At 42.9% G+C, this 14,911-nt stretch overlaps 2 protein-coding genes across 4 annotated transcripts in view; both read right to left on the reverse strand.

Annotated features, from left to right (window-relative positions):
• PIP5K1B (phosphatidylinositol-4-phosphate 5-kinase type 1 beta) overlaps positions 1-14,911 on the reverse strand; it is a 295,704-nt gene that overhangs the window by 209,807 nt on the left and 70,986 nt on the right. The window lies entirely within an intron of this gene.
• Positions 5,303-8,810, reverse strand: PABIR1 (PP2A Aalpha (PPP2R1A) and B55A (PPP2R2A) interacting phosphatase regulator 1). The gene has a single exon (XM_044265944.1). It carries the CDS (start codon positions 8,723-8,725, stop codon positions 7,862-7,864), a length of 864 nt encoding a protein of 287 aa, XP_044121879.1. The 5' UTR covers positions 8,726-8,810; the 3' UTR covers positions 5,303-7,861.

Here is a 14,911-nt window from a genome sequence, read left to right on the forward strand (position 1 = left end):
TTTTGCCTCTAAAAAAAAGATACATTTTTCCCCATTCGGTAGGTTGTCATTTTGTTGACAGTTTTCTTTGGGGGTGCAAAAGCTTTTTATTTGGTATAGTCCAGAGAGTTTATTTTTGCTTTTGTTTCCCTTGCCTAAGGAGACAAATTTTAGAGAAAAATGTTTCCACGGTTGATGTCGAAGAGTTTACTGCCTGTGGTGTCTTTTTTGGTTTGCAAATGATATAGCTGATAAGGGGTTAATATCAAAAATATATAAAATAAATAACTCATACATATTATATAAATATACTATAATAATTATAATTTAATTACATATAATTACATATAATTTTTATATAATTTAATATATAATAAAATTTATTTTATGTTTATATATTTATATATAAAATTCATACATATTATACAACTTATACATATAAAATTTATATATAAATTTATATATAAACATATATTATATATTATATTGGTTATATTATAAATTATAACTATATTAAATTATATATATTATATATATTTACTTATATATATAATATATTATATATAAAATAAAATATAAATAATTCAACAGCCAAATAACATATAATCTGATTTAAAAATGGGCAGAGGACCTGAACATGGGACACCTGGGTGGCTCAGTGGGTTATAGCATCTGCCTTCGGCTCAGGTCATGATCTTAGGGTCCTGGGACCGAGCCCCGCATCTGGCTCTCTGCTCAGCGGAGAGCCTGTTTCCTCTCTCTCTCTGCCTGCCTCTCTGCCTACTTGTGATCTCCATCAAATAAAGAAATAAAATCTTTAAAAAAATTTAAAAAATAAATAAATAAAAATGGGCAGAGGACCTGAACAGACATTACTCCAAAGCAGAAAAATGGCCAACCGACAAATGAAAAGATGTTCAACATCACTCATCAACAGGAAACTGGAAAACAGAACCATGATGAGGTATCACTTGATACCTGTCAGAACGGCTAGAATCAAAAAGACAAGATAATAGTGTTGGCCAGGAGGTGGAGAAAGAGGAACCCTCGTGCACGGCTGGTGGGAATGCAAACTGGTGCAGTCACTGTGGAAAACAGTATGGAGGTTCCTCAAACTTAAAATTAGAATTATAATCCAGGAATTCCACCACTGGGTATTGACCCAAAGAAAACGAAAACACTAACTTGAAAGGATATATGTACCCCTATGTTTATTCCAGCACTGCTTACAGAAACCAAGATAAATGGAAACAATCCAAGTGTCCACCAGTAGAAGAACGGAAAAGAAAGTTGTGGTAGGGACAGCTACAGAAAGGAATAAGATCTTGCATCTGCAATGACAAAGATGAACGTAGCCGTGTAACACTAAGTGAAACAAGCCAGACAGAGAAAAATACTGCAGGGTTCTACTTGTATGTGGAATTTAAGGAACAAAACACACAAAGAAACAAACAAAGTAACAGGCTCTTACATACAGAGGGGGGAGGGGTGAACGAGGTGATGGGGATTAATGAGTACACTTATTTGATGAGCAATGAGTAATGCACAGAATTGGTGAATCATTATATTGTACTCTGAAACTGCTACAATGCTGTACGGTAATTACACTTCAATTTTTAAAAAAAAGGAAAAGAAAAATGATACATTTTAAACTTACAGGGCTTTTTTTGTGTGTTGGGGGAAAGGGTCAAAATGATCTTGCCTGTGTTTCCCTAGGAATGGACAATCTGAAGACAACCAAGTTTGGCCTGTTTAACTCAAATATAACAAGGCAAACTTATGTGTTTTTTTTTAAAGGAAAATAATCTAAAATTTGTGCTTTTAGATTTCTTATATCAAATAGCAAGTCAGTTTGAAAATATGTAAACCATAATTTTTTCTATACCAATTTAATTTTACCTATTACTAAAGAAAATCCTCCCGAGAGCTTCCTCTAATATCAAATATCAAATATGAAATATGAAAATAGTGTCTAAAATGTCGAAACCACCGTTCTAAATAAATATATCATTTGATTCAACATGTAAGTGGCAGCAAGAACAAGCTGGAAAAGAGACTTTATCTCAAATGAGAAAAACAAAAACAAAAACAAAAACACAAAAAGACCTAAATCCAAAAGGAAACAAAACGTAATGGAGACTTGAGAAAATGCACTTGGTCTTCTCATGTTAAATGGAAATAATCACAGCACCTACCCCACAGGACTGTTAGAGGAGAATTATATGAACTCATTCATACAAAGCACTGGAAATAGTATCTAGATGCTCAATTTAGTGTTTAATAAATATTAGTGTCAATTATTGTTAATTACTGTCACTGGTGATGGATCATGTTATCAGGCCAGTTTTGGCTTTCTCACTGGGGCAGGCAAACAGTCTTGAGGGGATCACAACCTTGGGAAAATTTTGGCTGTAAAGGATGGCAGCCCGATTTCACAGGGGGAACACACTGAGAAACTGCTCCCGATTTCTCAAATCCAGAAGCAAGAGAAGGTAATTACAGAGGATCCGATCTGTGAAGGAAGAACTATCGCCCGAGAGAGAGATAAGATTTGTTCTGCATCTTCCAGAGAGACAGCTTTGACCTCAGTTGTGAAAGTTACAAAGGAACGTGTCATCTGCAAGAAAGACTCTTCAACGTGGAAAACAATGACCTCATAAAAGGACAGGCTGCCCTGAAGGGTGGACAGCGTACTGTCACTGAGTGTGAACACAGGAGCTTTTGCCTGCCAGGGGTGATCAGAAGCTTCCGTAACCAGTCCCTGCTAGATGACTATCAGGACCACAGCCACGGTGATGAGGATGGCTGACCCTTCATGGAAACTGCCCAGCATGGCTGGACTTTACTGACCATCTCATCCTCTCCACCACGCGGCTCGAAGCCCGTGTTCCTAACCACCACGATCCTCTGCCTACCCCTGACTTCAGAAACCTGAGCAAGTTATTTATTTAGCCCCTCTGTGTCTGTCTCATTTGCAAAATGAGAAAAATGGCATTTATCTCAGATGGTAGTGATAAAAAGTAAATGAAAGAAATTTTAGTACCTAGAAGAGTGTCTGACAATATCAAGTACCTTACATGCAATTTCTTTTTACAGAAAGGTCATTTCAACTTTTAAGAAAATTTTTTTACGTGGATGGCAAGTTAAGGAAGGCATAAAGAATTGTCTTGGCTACAGTGAGCAATCTGATTTAATGTTTTCTATCACTTAAGTGGGACTCACAGCTTGCTGATTTAAGATTGATTCTCTAGGGGCGCCTGGGTGGCTCCATGGGTTAAAGCCTCTGCCTTCGGCTCAGATCATGATCTCAGGGTCGTGGGATCGAGCCCTGCATCAGGCTCTCTGCTCAGCAGGGAGCCTGCTTCCTCCTCTCTCTCTGCCTGCCTACTTGTGATCTCTGTCTGTCAAATAAATAAATAAAATCTTAAAAAAAAAAAAAAAGATTGATTCTCTAATGAAACGAAATAAGCCACAAAAAAGATGGGCAAAACTGAAGTAGGAGTTCTGCCCGAGATCCAATTCTCTGTGTACTTTGTCACGGCTGATCATAAGGCCTTAAGTAAAGGGGTCTCATCCATCAGCCACTGCTGACTTCTCTTAACACCCTCAAGGCCTTGGCCAGTAACTCAGCTACACTTTCGGCAGAATCTTTAATTGCTTCACACACTGGACTCAACCTACGTCTCCTTAACCAATTCTTAAACCTAGGTCAATCCAATCTACTTCTTTTGCATCTGCCATCCAAACCCACAAACGGGGCCTAGTCAAGCTTCCTCTCAACCCTGAGTCACTGCTTTACAGATTTTCAAAAGGCAACATTAAATCTTTCTTTTGCTCAAGCTTCTAAATCTACTCCCACCCACCCTCAAACACCCTAGACTACTGGGTAATTAGAAAATAGAAGCAATCGGATACAAATCCTTTCCTCTTTTCTTATACCTTCCTCCACACCCACAAGCTCCTGCAGAAGCAAATCAATTCAACATGTACTGGTATCTTTGTTCAAGCCTCTTACCCTCTCCTTTCTGCTTTTAGAGGGGGGGAAAATGCCTCCAAACCTCCTTTCTCAGGATGACCCTTTCTTCTATTTGCAGATGCTACCCAGGAAATACAGGTTACAACACCTTCCTTGGTTTGTTGTTTTGGAAGTTATTCCCATTTCCCACCTCTGTCTTGGTTTTCAGACTTTTTCTCAAGCTCTATATACACAGTCTTAAGAAAAAATTTTTTTTTCTTAGTCTTGATTCCCTCAGAAACCTTGACACTATCTCCATCTTACTGCCAAATACCTAAGAGTGGTCCATCTCTTGGTGTAGGTGTGTAACCAGCTGACCTAACATGATAAATCTGAGTCACTAGAAGGCATCTCAATACAGATTATTCTTGGTTACAATCAATCTTTTAAGTATGCTCAAAGGTTCTGACATCCAGCACCCATAGACTTGGTGACCATCTTTTTTTTTTCCATTTTCATTGTGTTTTTAACGAACACAATAAAGGAAAATAGACCACAGCGATTTGTTATACATGACAGGCTGTACTTGAGCTAAATGTTGATGTGCTCGGGGACTTCCAGCACCAAGTTCATAGCTTAGCAGTACTAAGACTGGTTTTGAAGGATAGGTCCCACATGAGTTAAGCCCTTAAAAGTAATGACTAAAGTTACAAACAATAATACAATGTAAATAGTCTATATAAACTCTGAGAGCCTCAACTGATTTAAAATTTACCACCCATAAAGAAAAATAAGCTTACAGAAATAAAGGTTTCCCTATACCTTCAGAGAAAAGGATCTGGCCACAGGACCTAAAATGGGAGAGATGATATATTCAGTAAGAAAGCAAGGGGGAGGGAGGGGCAAGTGTCAGATCCCCCCAGGCTCCCGGGGCCAGAATTAGTATATTTTGGTATACCATAAACATAACAGGAAGCAAAGGAGAAGCCTTAAGCTGGACGATGGAAGGATCAGACCTGTCATTTTAAAAGGATTACTTTAGCTGCTGTATGGAGCATGAACAGACACCTGACGAGAGCGTGTGAGAGGGACCCGTGAAAGGGATGGGTGGGAATTAGGCTACTTTGGAAGTCTCTGAGGGAAATGAATAGTAGCCTGGGGGCAGGGTGGCCACAGAGATGAAAATTGGTGGGGGGGGGTAGATTCTGGAAGAGAAAATCACTAAGACTTAGGGAAGATACGGGAGAGAAAAGGAAGAGAGATGTCAAGGACATGTTGGCTTCCCAAATTTATATACATATATACACGGAAATGAGGAGCAAAATAACTTGTACAATATATACTGAATTAACAGAAATTACCAATGGGAAGGGCAGATGAATTTTACAAAGTAAAAGGCAGACTTTAGTTTTTGCTATATAGATATCTGCATTGTTTAAATACTTTTATAATCAGCAGGTATACATTCTTTCATAGTTAAATTAACATGCAATAAAAAAGAAACAAAGCATTTGCCTGGCTGAAAAGGACAGGAATGGCATTTTTTGGGGGAAGAACAATCCATCCAAAGGCACAAACACATGAAAGTACACGGCGTATTTAAAGAAGATCAAGGGGTCTAGTGTTCGCAGAGTAAGAAGGAAGGATGTGTGCTCAGACGGGAAGAGCAGAGTTGTAAAGCTGTTTTACAGTACGCCCAGTGAATGAATGAAGGACCTTATTATATGCCAGGTTACCGAAAGCATTCCCTACGCTGTGGGAAATGGGGAAGCACATAAAGTTTTCAAGCAGGAGGGTGAAAAACCAATCAAGCTTCTATTTCAGGAAGATCACTTTAGAGGCAGAGTGAAGACTGGGCCAGAAGGGTGGCAGGAAAATGGGCGAGATCACTTGGGCTGGAACCCAAGTTTAATCAGAGGCAAAGAACAGAGAAGGGGAGAGGTCTCAGATTCAGTTCAGGAGACAGGACTTAGCGATTACACTGGATGTGATAGGGTAAAGGGAAAAGTCAAAGACACTTCCCATGGTTTCTAGTTTAGAATATCAGCTAGTGAGGACATCAATTTAGGTAATTCAAGAACAGGTTCAATGATACTGAATTTTGCTTTGGAGATGCTGAGGTTAAAGCGCCTCCGGAAGCAGGTCAAGGTACCCACCAGGAAGCTGGCTATACAGGTTTGAACTGGAGGAACAAGGTCAGGACTGGAGTACATGAACTACTACCCAGAACAGAGTATTTTCAGCCTATGGATACAATCTTACCCTAGATAGAATTTCATTGAATTCTTAAGGCAACTTTCAAAAGCTGACCAGTTCCATTTATTCTCACAGTCGTAAAAATTCCACATAATTGTTAAAATCTCTATAAGCAGTAACTTAGAAAGCTGGAGCTTTTTATCTTGGTCTCTCTTTTACTTCTTCCCCTTCCCCTTTTGTCTGCCATTCTATCTATCTAATAAAGGAAGATATAGGAAGCAGGATATAAAAACATTTGATATTAAATATTTCTGTATTTTGTCTTAGTTGTAAAAGGCAAAGAAAAGAACATTTTACAATTCTACCTTTAATAAAATCTAAGTTAAATAATGATCTACCTATGTGACTCTCCACTGATTTTTTCTTGCAAGTCACTGACCCTTAATCAATTAGCAATCCCCAAGGCAGTCAACTCCAGCTCTGGCTTTAACCACACAGGTTCCTGCAACAATTCCACAGTTCTGTTGTTGCACACTGTCAGAAATCCAAGTCACACCGTACCTCTGTCTAACCGATGGTGCCCTAGTTTGATGGGAGCTGGAGAGGAAGGACCTGTTGGCAAGGAAACAGCTGCTTCCTTCCTGAGCCAGGGAAAACCAGGAAGGTGACAGATGGGCAGAGCAGAAAAGCAGCCAAAAGCTGCTTTGGCTCCTTGTTGGCAAGGATTTTTCACTGAGGCACAACTGGATATTTTAAAGCATATCAATGATTGAGAGACTTATCTGCCTGGGTGCTCTGATGAAGTTCAACAGGGCTTCCCACATTTTCTGCATTTGAGAAACTTTCAAGTTTGCAGTGGTACCAAGAACCTGGTCTTAGCCTATGTAGAATGGGCTAAGACTGCAAGGCACTGTCCCATTTTCCTTCAGGATTATACCCAAGAGAATGCACTTTCTGGTTTAAAAAATGTTTTTCTTAAACTTTCCTGTAGTTCTATTTGGACAAATTATTAGAATTAATATTAAAATTTCATTAGAAAATGCGTTTCAGTGTTTAGTTTATATAGTTAATTTAAAAAGATTTGTTGCAAACTTTCATATTTTGTTCATCATTCCCCCTCCCAGCCACTTGTGTACCCAGAAAATTAAATATCCAAGGTTTCCTGGATAAAACAACCACTAGATTGATATGTTATGACTAACATATTTTTAAAAAATCGCTGTAAACAGCTAAGGTCTTCATCAAATAGAAATTAGCAATCACTGAAAAATAACATTAAAAATTAGTGTGGGCATGAAATATGGAATTTTAAAACATCAGTTTACTATGCTGATTAATTCAACATTTATATTTGCATCAGAACTTAATAATCCCATAAATAAATAGAGCTCTCAATTATTTTAAAAAATCAAGGGATAACATATGTATTTAAACATATTAGCAGCATAAAGACGTATGCTTCAACACACTTATTGGAAAACGTCTGAAAATATTACTACACTGAATTCAAGGGCATCTGCAGAAACCTGACATAAAAGTTCTATAGAGTAACAACATTTCAGGAAATTCCAAAAAAAAGGAAGAGGGTCAGATAGGAAATAGCCTCAAATTAATTGACAAAGTTCAGTGCTTGCTCCGACTTGATTTTTTTTTTTTTCTCTCCGTTGCAAAACAAAAACAAAACAGAAAACAAACGAACAAAAAAACCGAGTCTCAGGATGGGTGGGTGAATCACTTAGATGAAAGTTCATCTACTGGAATAAATGGAGAGGCCGCTTGGGCAGGCGACACAGGAGAGTCGGTGGTAGTGCTGACTTTCGCTGGTGAGTTACACGACGATCCCGCACTGCTGCTGTTTCCGTCGAGGGTATCCGACGATACACACACGCCAGGATCTGACAGCTGTGCAACGTCAGAAGAAAGCATGTTGGTGATGCCCTGGAAAAATCTCTTTGGCTGATACTCAGTTTCCATTTCACATTTTCTTTTCAATGGTCCAAGAACACTTGGTCTAATGCAATTGATGGGACTCTGGCTTCTCCGGGTAGTAAATCGAGTCGTTGGGCTGGGAATGGGGCTCGGAGGCAATCCGTTGCTACTCACAAAACTTTGCAAGGAGGGTGAAAAACACTGCTTCCCGATCCCCCGGGTGGGCGACGGCGCTGGGGACACCGGAATGAAATCGATGCGCTTCGGGGAGGCGGACTTCTCCACGTCGTTGTCACTCAGGCTGAAACTTTCCTCCCAGGAGTGGCTTATCTGCATTGCGTTCTGCACCTCGCGCTCGTGGACGGTCTCTCGGTTGATCAAGTCCATGCCCTCCTCCTGCTTGATCTGGTGCAAGCGGCTGCTGTGCATGCGGACGGGGGAGGCCGGCAGGAGCAGGCCGTGGCGGTTCTGGAACGTTGTGCTGTTCCGCCTGGCGCTCGGCGCCTCGGCCTGGAACACCGGCGAAGTGTCACTGAGGCCGTGGATCAGGGGGGCGCTGTTAGACCTCCTGAGGCCCCCGCCGGCGCCACTGCCGCCGCCCTCCGCCGGGCTCCCGCCAGTACCCGGAGGCAACTCCAGGTCTAGCTCCATCTTCTCCTGAGCCATGTCGGGGGCAGGGAGGCGGGGGCGGCGCTCAGAGACCTAGGACTCCCATTCCCCGCAGTCCAGGGCCAGGGCCACCGCCGCCGCCGCCGCGAATCTGTCAGCAGGCTAGTCCTTCTGCGCATGCGTGCCCCTTCGCGCAGGCGCCGTGAGATCCCCCTCTCCGCGGCGCCTGCTTAATGCGTAATAGTCGCCCCGCAGCCCTAGGGGGAGGGGCAAGGAGTGGTTGGGCAGCTACTCAGTTCATTTCTTCCGCAATTAGTTATCAAGCTACGAGCTCGCGGCCACGCATGTTAATAAGGTTACCGTGTCCCGGAGTATGCACTTGTAAAAAGAGACCCTGAAAGGCCGACGGTGATACGGGGCTGTATGAAGGGGAGTAGAGCTTGGCCTAACCAGGGAGGGCTTCCCTGAGGAAGGGACCATCCGCTGAGATCAGGAGGAGACAAAATGGGTGCAGGATAGTGAGCCGTCCAGGAAGCGGGAAGCTAGGGCCACCCCTGCGGTGGCAGGCGGGAACCAGGAGGTGAGGGAGGGAGAGGCGCCTGCAGCGCCGAGTGAGGGCGGCCCTGACGTGAGGTCCCGGGCAGTTCTGGCCTTTATCCTGAGAACAATGAAAACTCGGAAGGGTTGCAAGCACGAGTGTACCAACGGCCGCAAAGCCTGCCGGCTGCCGGCTGCCGTCTGGAGCAAAGATGGGTGGGAGATTAGAACCTACAGCGAAACGACCAGAAGGGAGGCAGTCTCCTAGGCCAGAGGGGATGGTAATCTGCACTGAGGGGTTAGTGTGGGAGAGGAGACACGGGTAAATCTGAGAACGATTTAGATCAGGGGGAAAACCAACCTGTCACGCTATTGCTATTATTTTATTTAGATTCCTATTTCTAGGACAAGCATATGTGCTCAATAATCTTCACTCAGTATCAAGGGAGGGAAGCAATAGGGCTTCACGCTTTAAAATAAAGACAATATTTAGCTCATGTAATTAATACAAACTTAGATATCTCATTAAAATGGGTTTCTGTTTATTCATGTATTCAGTCAAGGTGTTTTGTTTTGTTTTGTTTTGTTTTCCCTATGTACTAAGCACTGCCACGAAAGAGGCCCTAATATGAGAGCACTTAATTTCTACTGAAGGGAAAGAGATAGATAAATAAGCTATTTTCACATAGTGGCAAACCTTAGGAAAAAACAGGATGGTGTGATAGAGCACTAATGATAAAAGGGAGGGGGCAGGGACGCCTGGGTGGCTCAGTTGGTTGAGCAGCTGCCTTCGGCTCAGGTCATGATCCCAGCGTCCTGGGATCGAGTCCCACATCGGGCTCCTTGCTCCTCCCTCTGACTCTGCCTGCCATTCTGTCTGCCTGTGCTTGCTCTCTCCCCCTCTTTCTCTCTGATAAATAAATAAGATCTTTAAAAAAAAAAAAAAAAAAGGGAGGGGGCATCAGAGCTGAGATCTAACCACAAGAAGTAAGTCATGTTGACATCTGGGGGATGACTATTCTAAGCACAGAAAATAGCACCTGCTTTCTTAGCCCTAGGCACACATGAGGTTGGTGCGTTGGCATGAGAAGAAAAAAGGGCAGCTGAAGCCTAAGAGAGTGGTGTGAGGACACAGAAGAGTTTGGATCTCATCCTAAGTACAATGAACAGCCACTAGGGAGTTTAAAGCAGGAAAGTGATATTATCTGGTTTAGGTTTTAAATATCGCTTTGGCTCGGTGGGAATTAGGCTGAAAGCTGGCAAGAGTGTAAGCAAAGGGGCAGATCCGGAACCCACGGCTACAGTAGAGGCGGATGACTGGGCCAGGGCTGAAGCAGCAGTGACAGGGAGAAGTAGATGGAATCAGATGTTCTGGAAGTAGAACCCAGAGGATAGGCAGATGGATTCCATTCAGATGTTGAAAGGAACAGACAATTCAAAGGCAACCCCTAGGTTTCTTAACACTACGTAGATGGTATTATCATTTACAGAGAGAGGGGGAGGATTGGGTTTCAAAAAGTGGAAATTAAAGGGAGTTCTGTTGGGCAATGTGTGGTGTAGGTCGCTATGAGATATCCAGGTGGCTGTCTGAACTGAAAGAAAGCATCGTGATTTTTGTTCGTCCTTCTGTTTTTGCAGCTGAAGAATGTAAGGTCCAGAGAGGCTAAGTGACATGTTGTCACACACTTTGTTTAGTAGTGGGGACCTGTATTAGAATTCAGGTCTCTTGGTTCCCAGTCTATGCCTCTTTTTCCACTGTACCTCAAAGTAGCTTTTCATTTGAATTCCCTGTACAATACAGGTCCTAATGCTGTAATGTTGATTTTTCATGCCTATAATTACATAGAAACTGATTTAAGCTTTCCAAATGTCAGACACTATCCAAAGTGCTTCACATGTAGTACCTTACTTAAGTCCTCACAACAACCCTGTCACATCACGCAGGGGAAATGGAGATGGAAATGGAGATGCAGAAATGAAGCAATGTTACCAGGACAAGAGTAAAGAGCAGAATCTGGACTTTCTGGGTCCAGAACCTGGGTACCATACTGCTTCTTCCAAGGGCAATGATGTTTTAGAACTGGGAGAAGCCACATCTACAGTGTTAGCCTTGTGAAGGCAACAGAACTTGAGGCAGGATTCGATGCACAGAATTTTTACAGAGCGACAAGATTTTCATACAGGAGTGGTGGCATGATAATACAATAGTGTATTTGCTGATACATGATGTACTTGGAGAAGAAGAGTAATGGGGAAAAACTTGGAAATGGAAGTTGGAGTGAGAAAATCTGGGCTCTGAACACCAGGCAAAAGGGCCTGTACTTAACATGTGAGGCGACAGGAAACAGTGGAAGGTTTCTGCCAAGACGAATGACACCAGGAGAGCTACACTTTAGGACCTGCCAGGCAGCTCAAGGAAGGAGTGAAGTGGGCGAACGGAAGGGGAAATAATCAACGGAAGGGGAAATAATCAAGGTCATAATCAACTATGACCTTCCAGGTACTTTAAACACTCCATCGTACCACTTAGTCCTCACTACAATCCTATAAATTCGTTATTGTTATGCTCATTCTGCAGAGGGACAACGGAGGTTCAAAAACTGCAAAAGGTGAGGGGCGCCTTGGTGGCACAGTTGGTGAAGCATCCAAATCTTGGTTTTGGCCCAGGTCATGATCTGAGTTGTGAGACTGAGCCCTGTGCACTTAAGACTCTCTCTCCCTCTCCCTTAACATTTTGCAAAAGGCCCTACCACGGTGTGGAAGAACAAAGAGCTGAACTGATCTGAATCAAGGTCCCACTTCAAAACCTGCATTATTTTTGCAGCCTTTCCCACGGATTAGAGGAGGAGAATCTATGGCTAACTGGGAGATGAAAGCAAGGTCTAAGCTCAAGTTGGGAAGGGCTGAAAAAGGAGACGGATTTGAGAGACGGGAAGCTATCCACAGTACCTGACTCCCTGTGTCTCCGGAGGATGGAGAGAGGGGCATCCCAAATGACAAGTTCAAACAGGAGTGGCTCAAAGAATGGTAATTAAGTAAAAAGAGGAGAGAGGAAGGAAGAGCTTTCAGAAGGAAATATTAGAGAAACAGAAAAAAGCATTAAATTCAGAAATTTTAATAGTCACAGCATATGGCTGATTTGCATATTATTGAAGTATTACTAATGTGGCTCAAATGTGCCAACACTGTTCATCCACGGCTGGAGAGGTACAACTATTATCTTTACTAATAAAACACAGAGATAGTGCTAAGTCCACAAAATCAAACATCCGCGCCCTTTGGTTCTTGCCTAAACACACCTATGAGCAATCTTCACCCATTTCCCTGTTTGTGCCTCTCTCTGCGGGTCGGTTCTCCAACCAGTCTTCAAGGTATTCCTGGAAGGAAAGACTTGAATAGAACCTCTCAGCGGAGTCCCACTCAGAAAGTCAATGTCATTGCCACGGTCTGTACAGCCCTATCTGATCTGGGTCCCTGCTGTCCCTCTGACCCCACCTCCAGATACTGCCCCCCTCTCTGCCTTCCCTCCGACCGGGAAGAGGCCCCTTCCTGCCCTGCCCTTCAGCCCACGAGGCATGCTCCTCCCTCTCCCTGGCTTACTCTTCTTCCAGTGGACGTCCACGTGCTCCATCCCGTCAGGTCTCTACGCGAATGTCACCGACTAAGAGGCTTTCCCCGACTTTCCCTTATAAAAAGCAACAGTAGTTCCCAACACCAAGCCTACACTCATTCCCATGCCCCTTACACCATCTTTATTCTCCTCTAGAGCGTCAAACGACCCATTCGTATGTATCATTTTCTTGCCTCTTACCCTCAAGAAGGTCAGCGCCACAAGAACAAGGCCTTTGCTTTGTTTCCTACTGTGTGTCTCGCATCCAGACCAGGGCCCAGGCCACAGGACTCAGGAAGCAACTGTACCACCGTGCAAATGAGTGATCGATGACTGAACAGACTAGCACAGCTTCGTCCAGACAGAAGAAAACTCTGTTATTGGAAAATCCAGCTTAACAGGCTTTTCTACACTGATTCTACATACTTTTCACTTTGACGATTCCTTGTCTTTTATCAAGATTATTATTAAAGCGCCCTCCAGACCACACTTGTCAATCACCTGACCTAACCGTTATGTCAACAGGGAAACCAAAGCCCTAAGTTTCCACTCCTTTTCAATCATATGCGGATACACTCTTGATAGAATTAAAATGCTCAGTGCTGAGGATTCTAAGCAGTGTTTAATGTATTTAAGTTACTGCTTCCTCTCAAAGGAATAAAGGATAAATGAGAGAAAACAGCAGCCATAAATTGCAATTCAGCCTGTTGCAAATGAGTAATGCCAGAGGCAGGATTCAGGAGATTGTCCCTGAGTCAATTCATCCTTCTGGTTTCACTCTGGGCAGGAATTAAATACCACACTTAGACAGTTGATATTCGTGCTCACTCCTGAGTCATAAAAGCACATTTCTATTCAATAGTTAAGCTTTATTGTGATTAATATTACATTTTATTAAGCTAACAGACAGTTCCCTTTTAATTCCGAGGGGCAGTTTTTCACTACTAAAGTCCCAAGCAGGGGCGCCTGGGTGGCTCAGTGGGTTAAAGCCTCTGCCTTTGGCTCGGGTCATGATCCCCAAGGTCCTGGGATCCAGCCCCGCCATCAGGCTCTCTGCTCAGCGGGGAGTCTGCTTCCCTTCCTCTCTCTCTACCTGCCTCTCTGCCTACAGTGATCTCTGCCTGTTAAAACAAAAACAAAAACCTCCCAAGCATATGGCAAGGCAAACAGCCACCTCTGAATCCACCCATATGAATGTGAAATACAAATGTGTGTGTATGTACACTCTTAATGGACGGACAAATAGCTCAACATCCCACCATAACCAGCAACACCGAACTAAAATAAAAATATGGCAGAAGAAAACTGGACTTTCATAGTATGGGAACTTAGCATTGACTAGTTCAACTGCTTAAGGAAAAACGTCTGGCGGTACCTACCAGAAGACAATATATGTATGCTCTCTGGTTCAGCAATTCCACTCCTGGGTACAGACCCAAGACAAACACCTGTTTCTGTGTCCTTAAAGACATGTCCAAGAATGCTCCTTGCATTATTATTTGTAATAGCCCCTAATTGGGAACAACCCACATGTCCGTAAACAGTAAATAATACTATGGAATTTTTATTCAACAACATCAATGAGTTACAGGATAATGTTGCAAGAAAGAAATCAAACACAAGGGTTAGATCATCTGGGACTTCATTTTCATGAAGTTCAAGAACATCCTCAATCACTCTAGGGTGGTAGAAGCCAAAATCCCTGTTACCGCTGGGACAACAGATGGGAGGGGCACAGGAAGTGTGCCCCATGTCCTAATCTGGGGGCTGGTTACACAGGAAAACACACATGTGAAAATTCATTCAACTAAATACTTGAAAAGTACACACCGCATTGTAGAAGGAATTAGACTTCAAAATGTTATTGATACAGAAAAAGAGAAGGGGAACTTGAAATATAAATGGAAGACAGAAGAGAGTAAGAATATTTCATAGACGGGTGCCTGAGCGGCTCAGTGGGTTAAGCCTCTGCCTTCGGCTCAGATCATGATCTCAGGGTCCTGGGATTGAGCCCCGCATCGGGTTCTCTGCTCAGCAGGGAGCCTGCTTCCCCTTCTCTCTCTCTCTCTGCCTCTCTACTTGGAATCTCTGTCAAG

This window comes from Neovison vison, chromosome 9 (genome assembly GCF_020171115.1).
Source record: "Neovison vison isolate M4711 chromosome 9, ASM_NN_V1, whole genome shotgun sequence".
NCBI lineage: Eukaryota > Metazoa > Chordata > Mammalia > Carnivora > Mustelidae > Neogale > Neogale vison.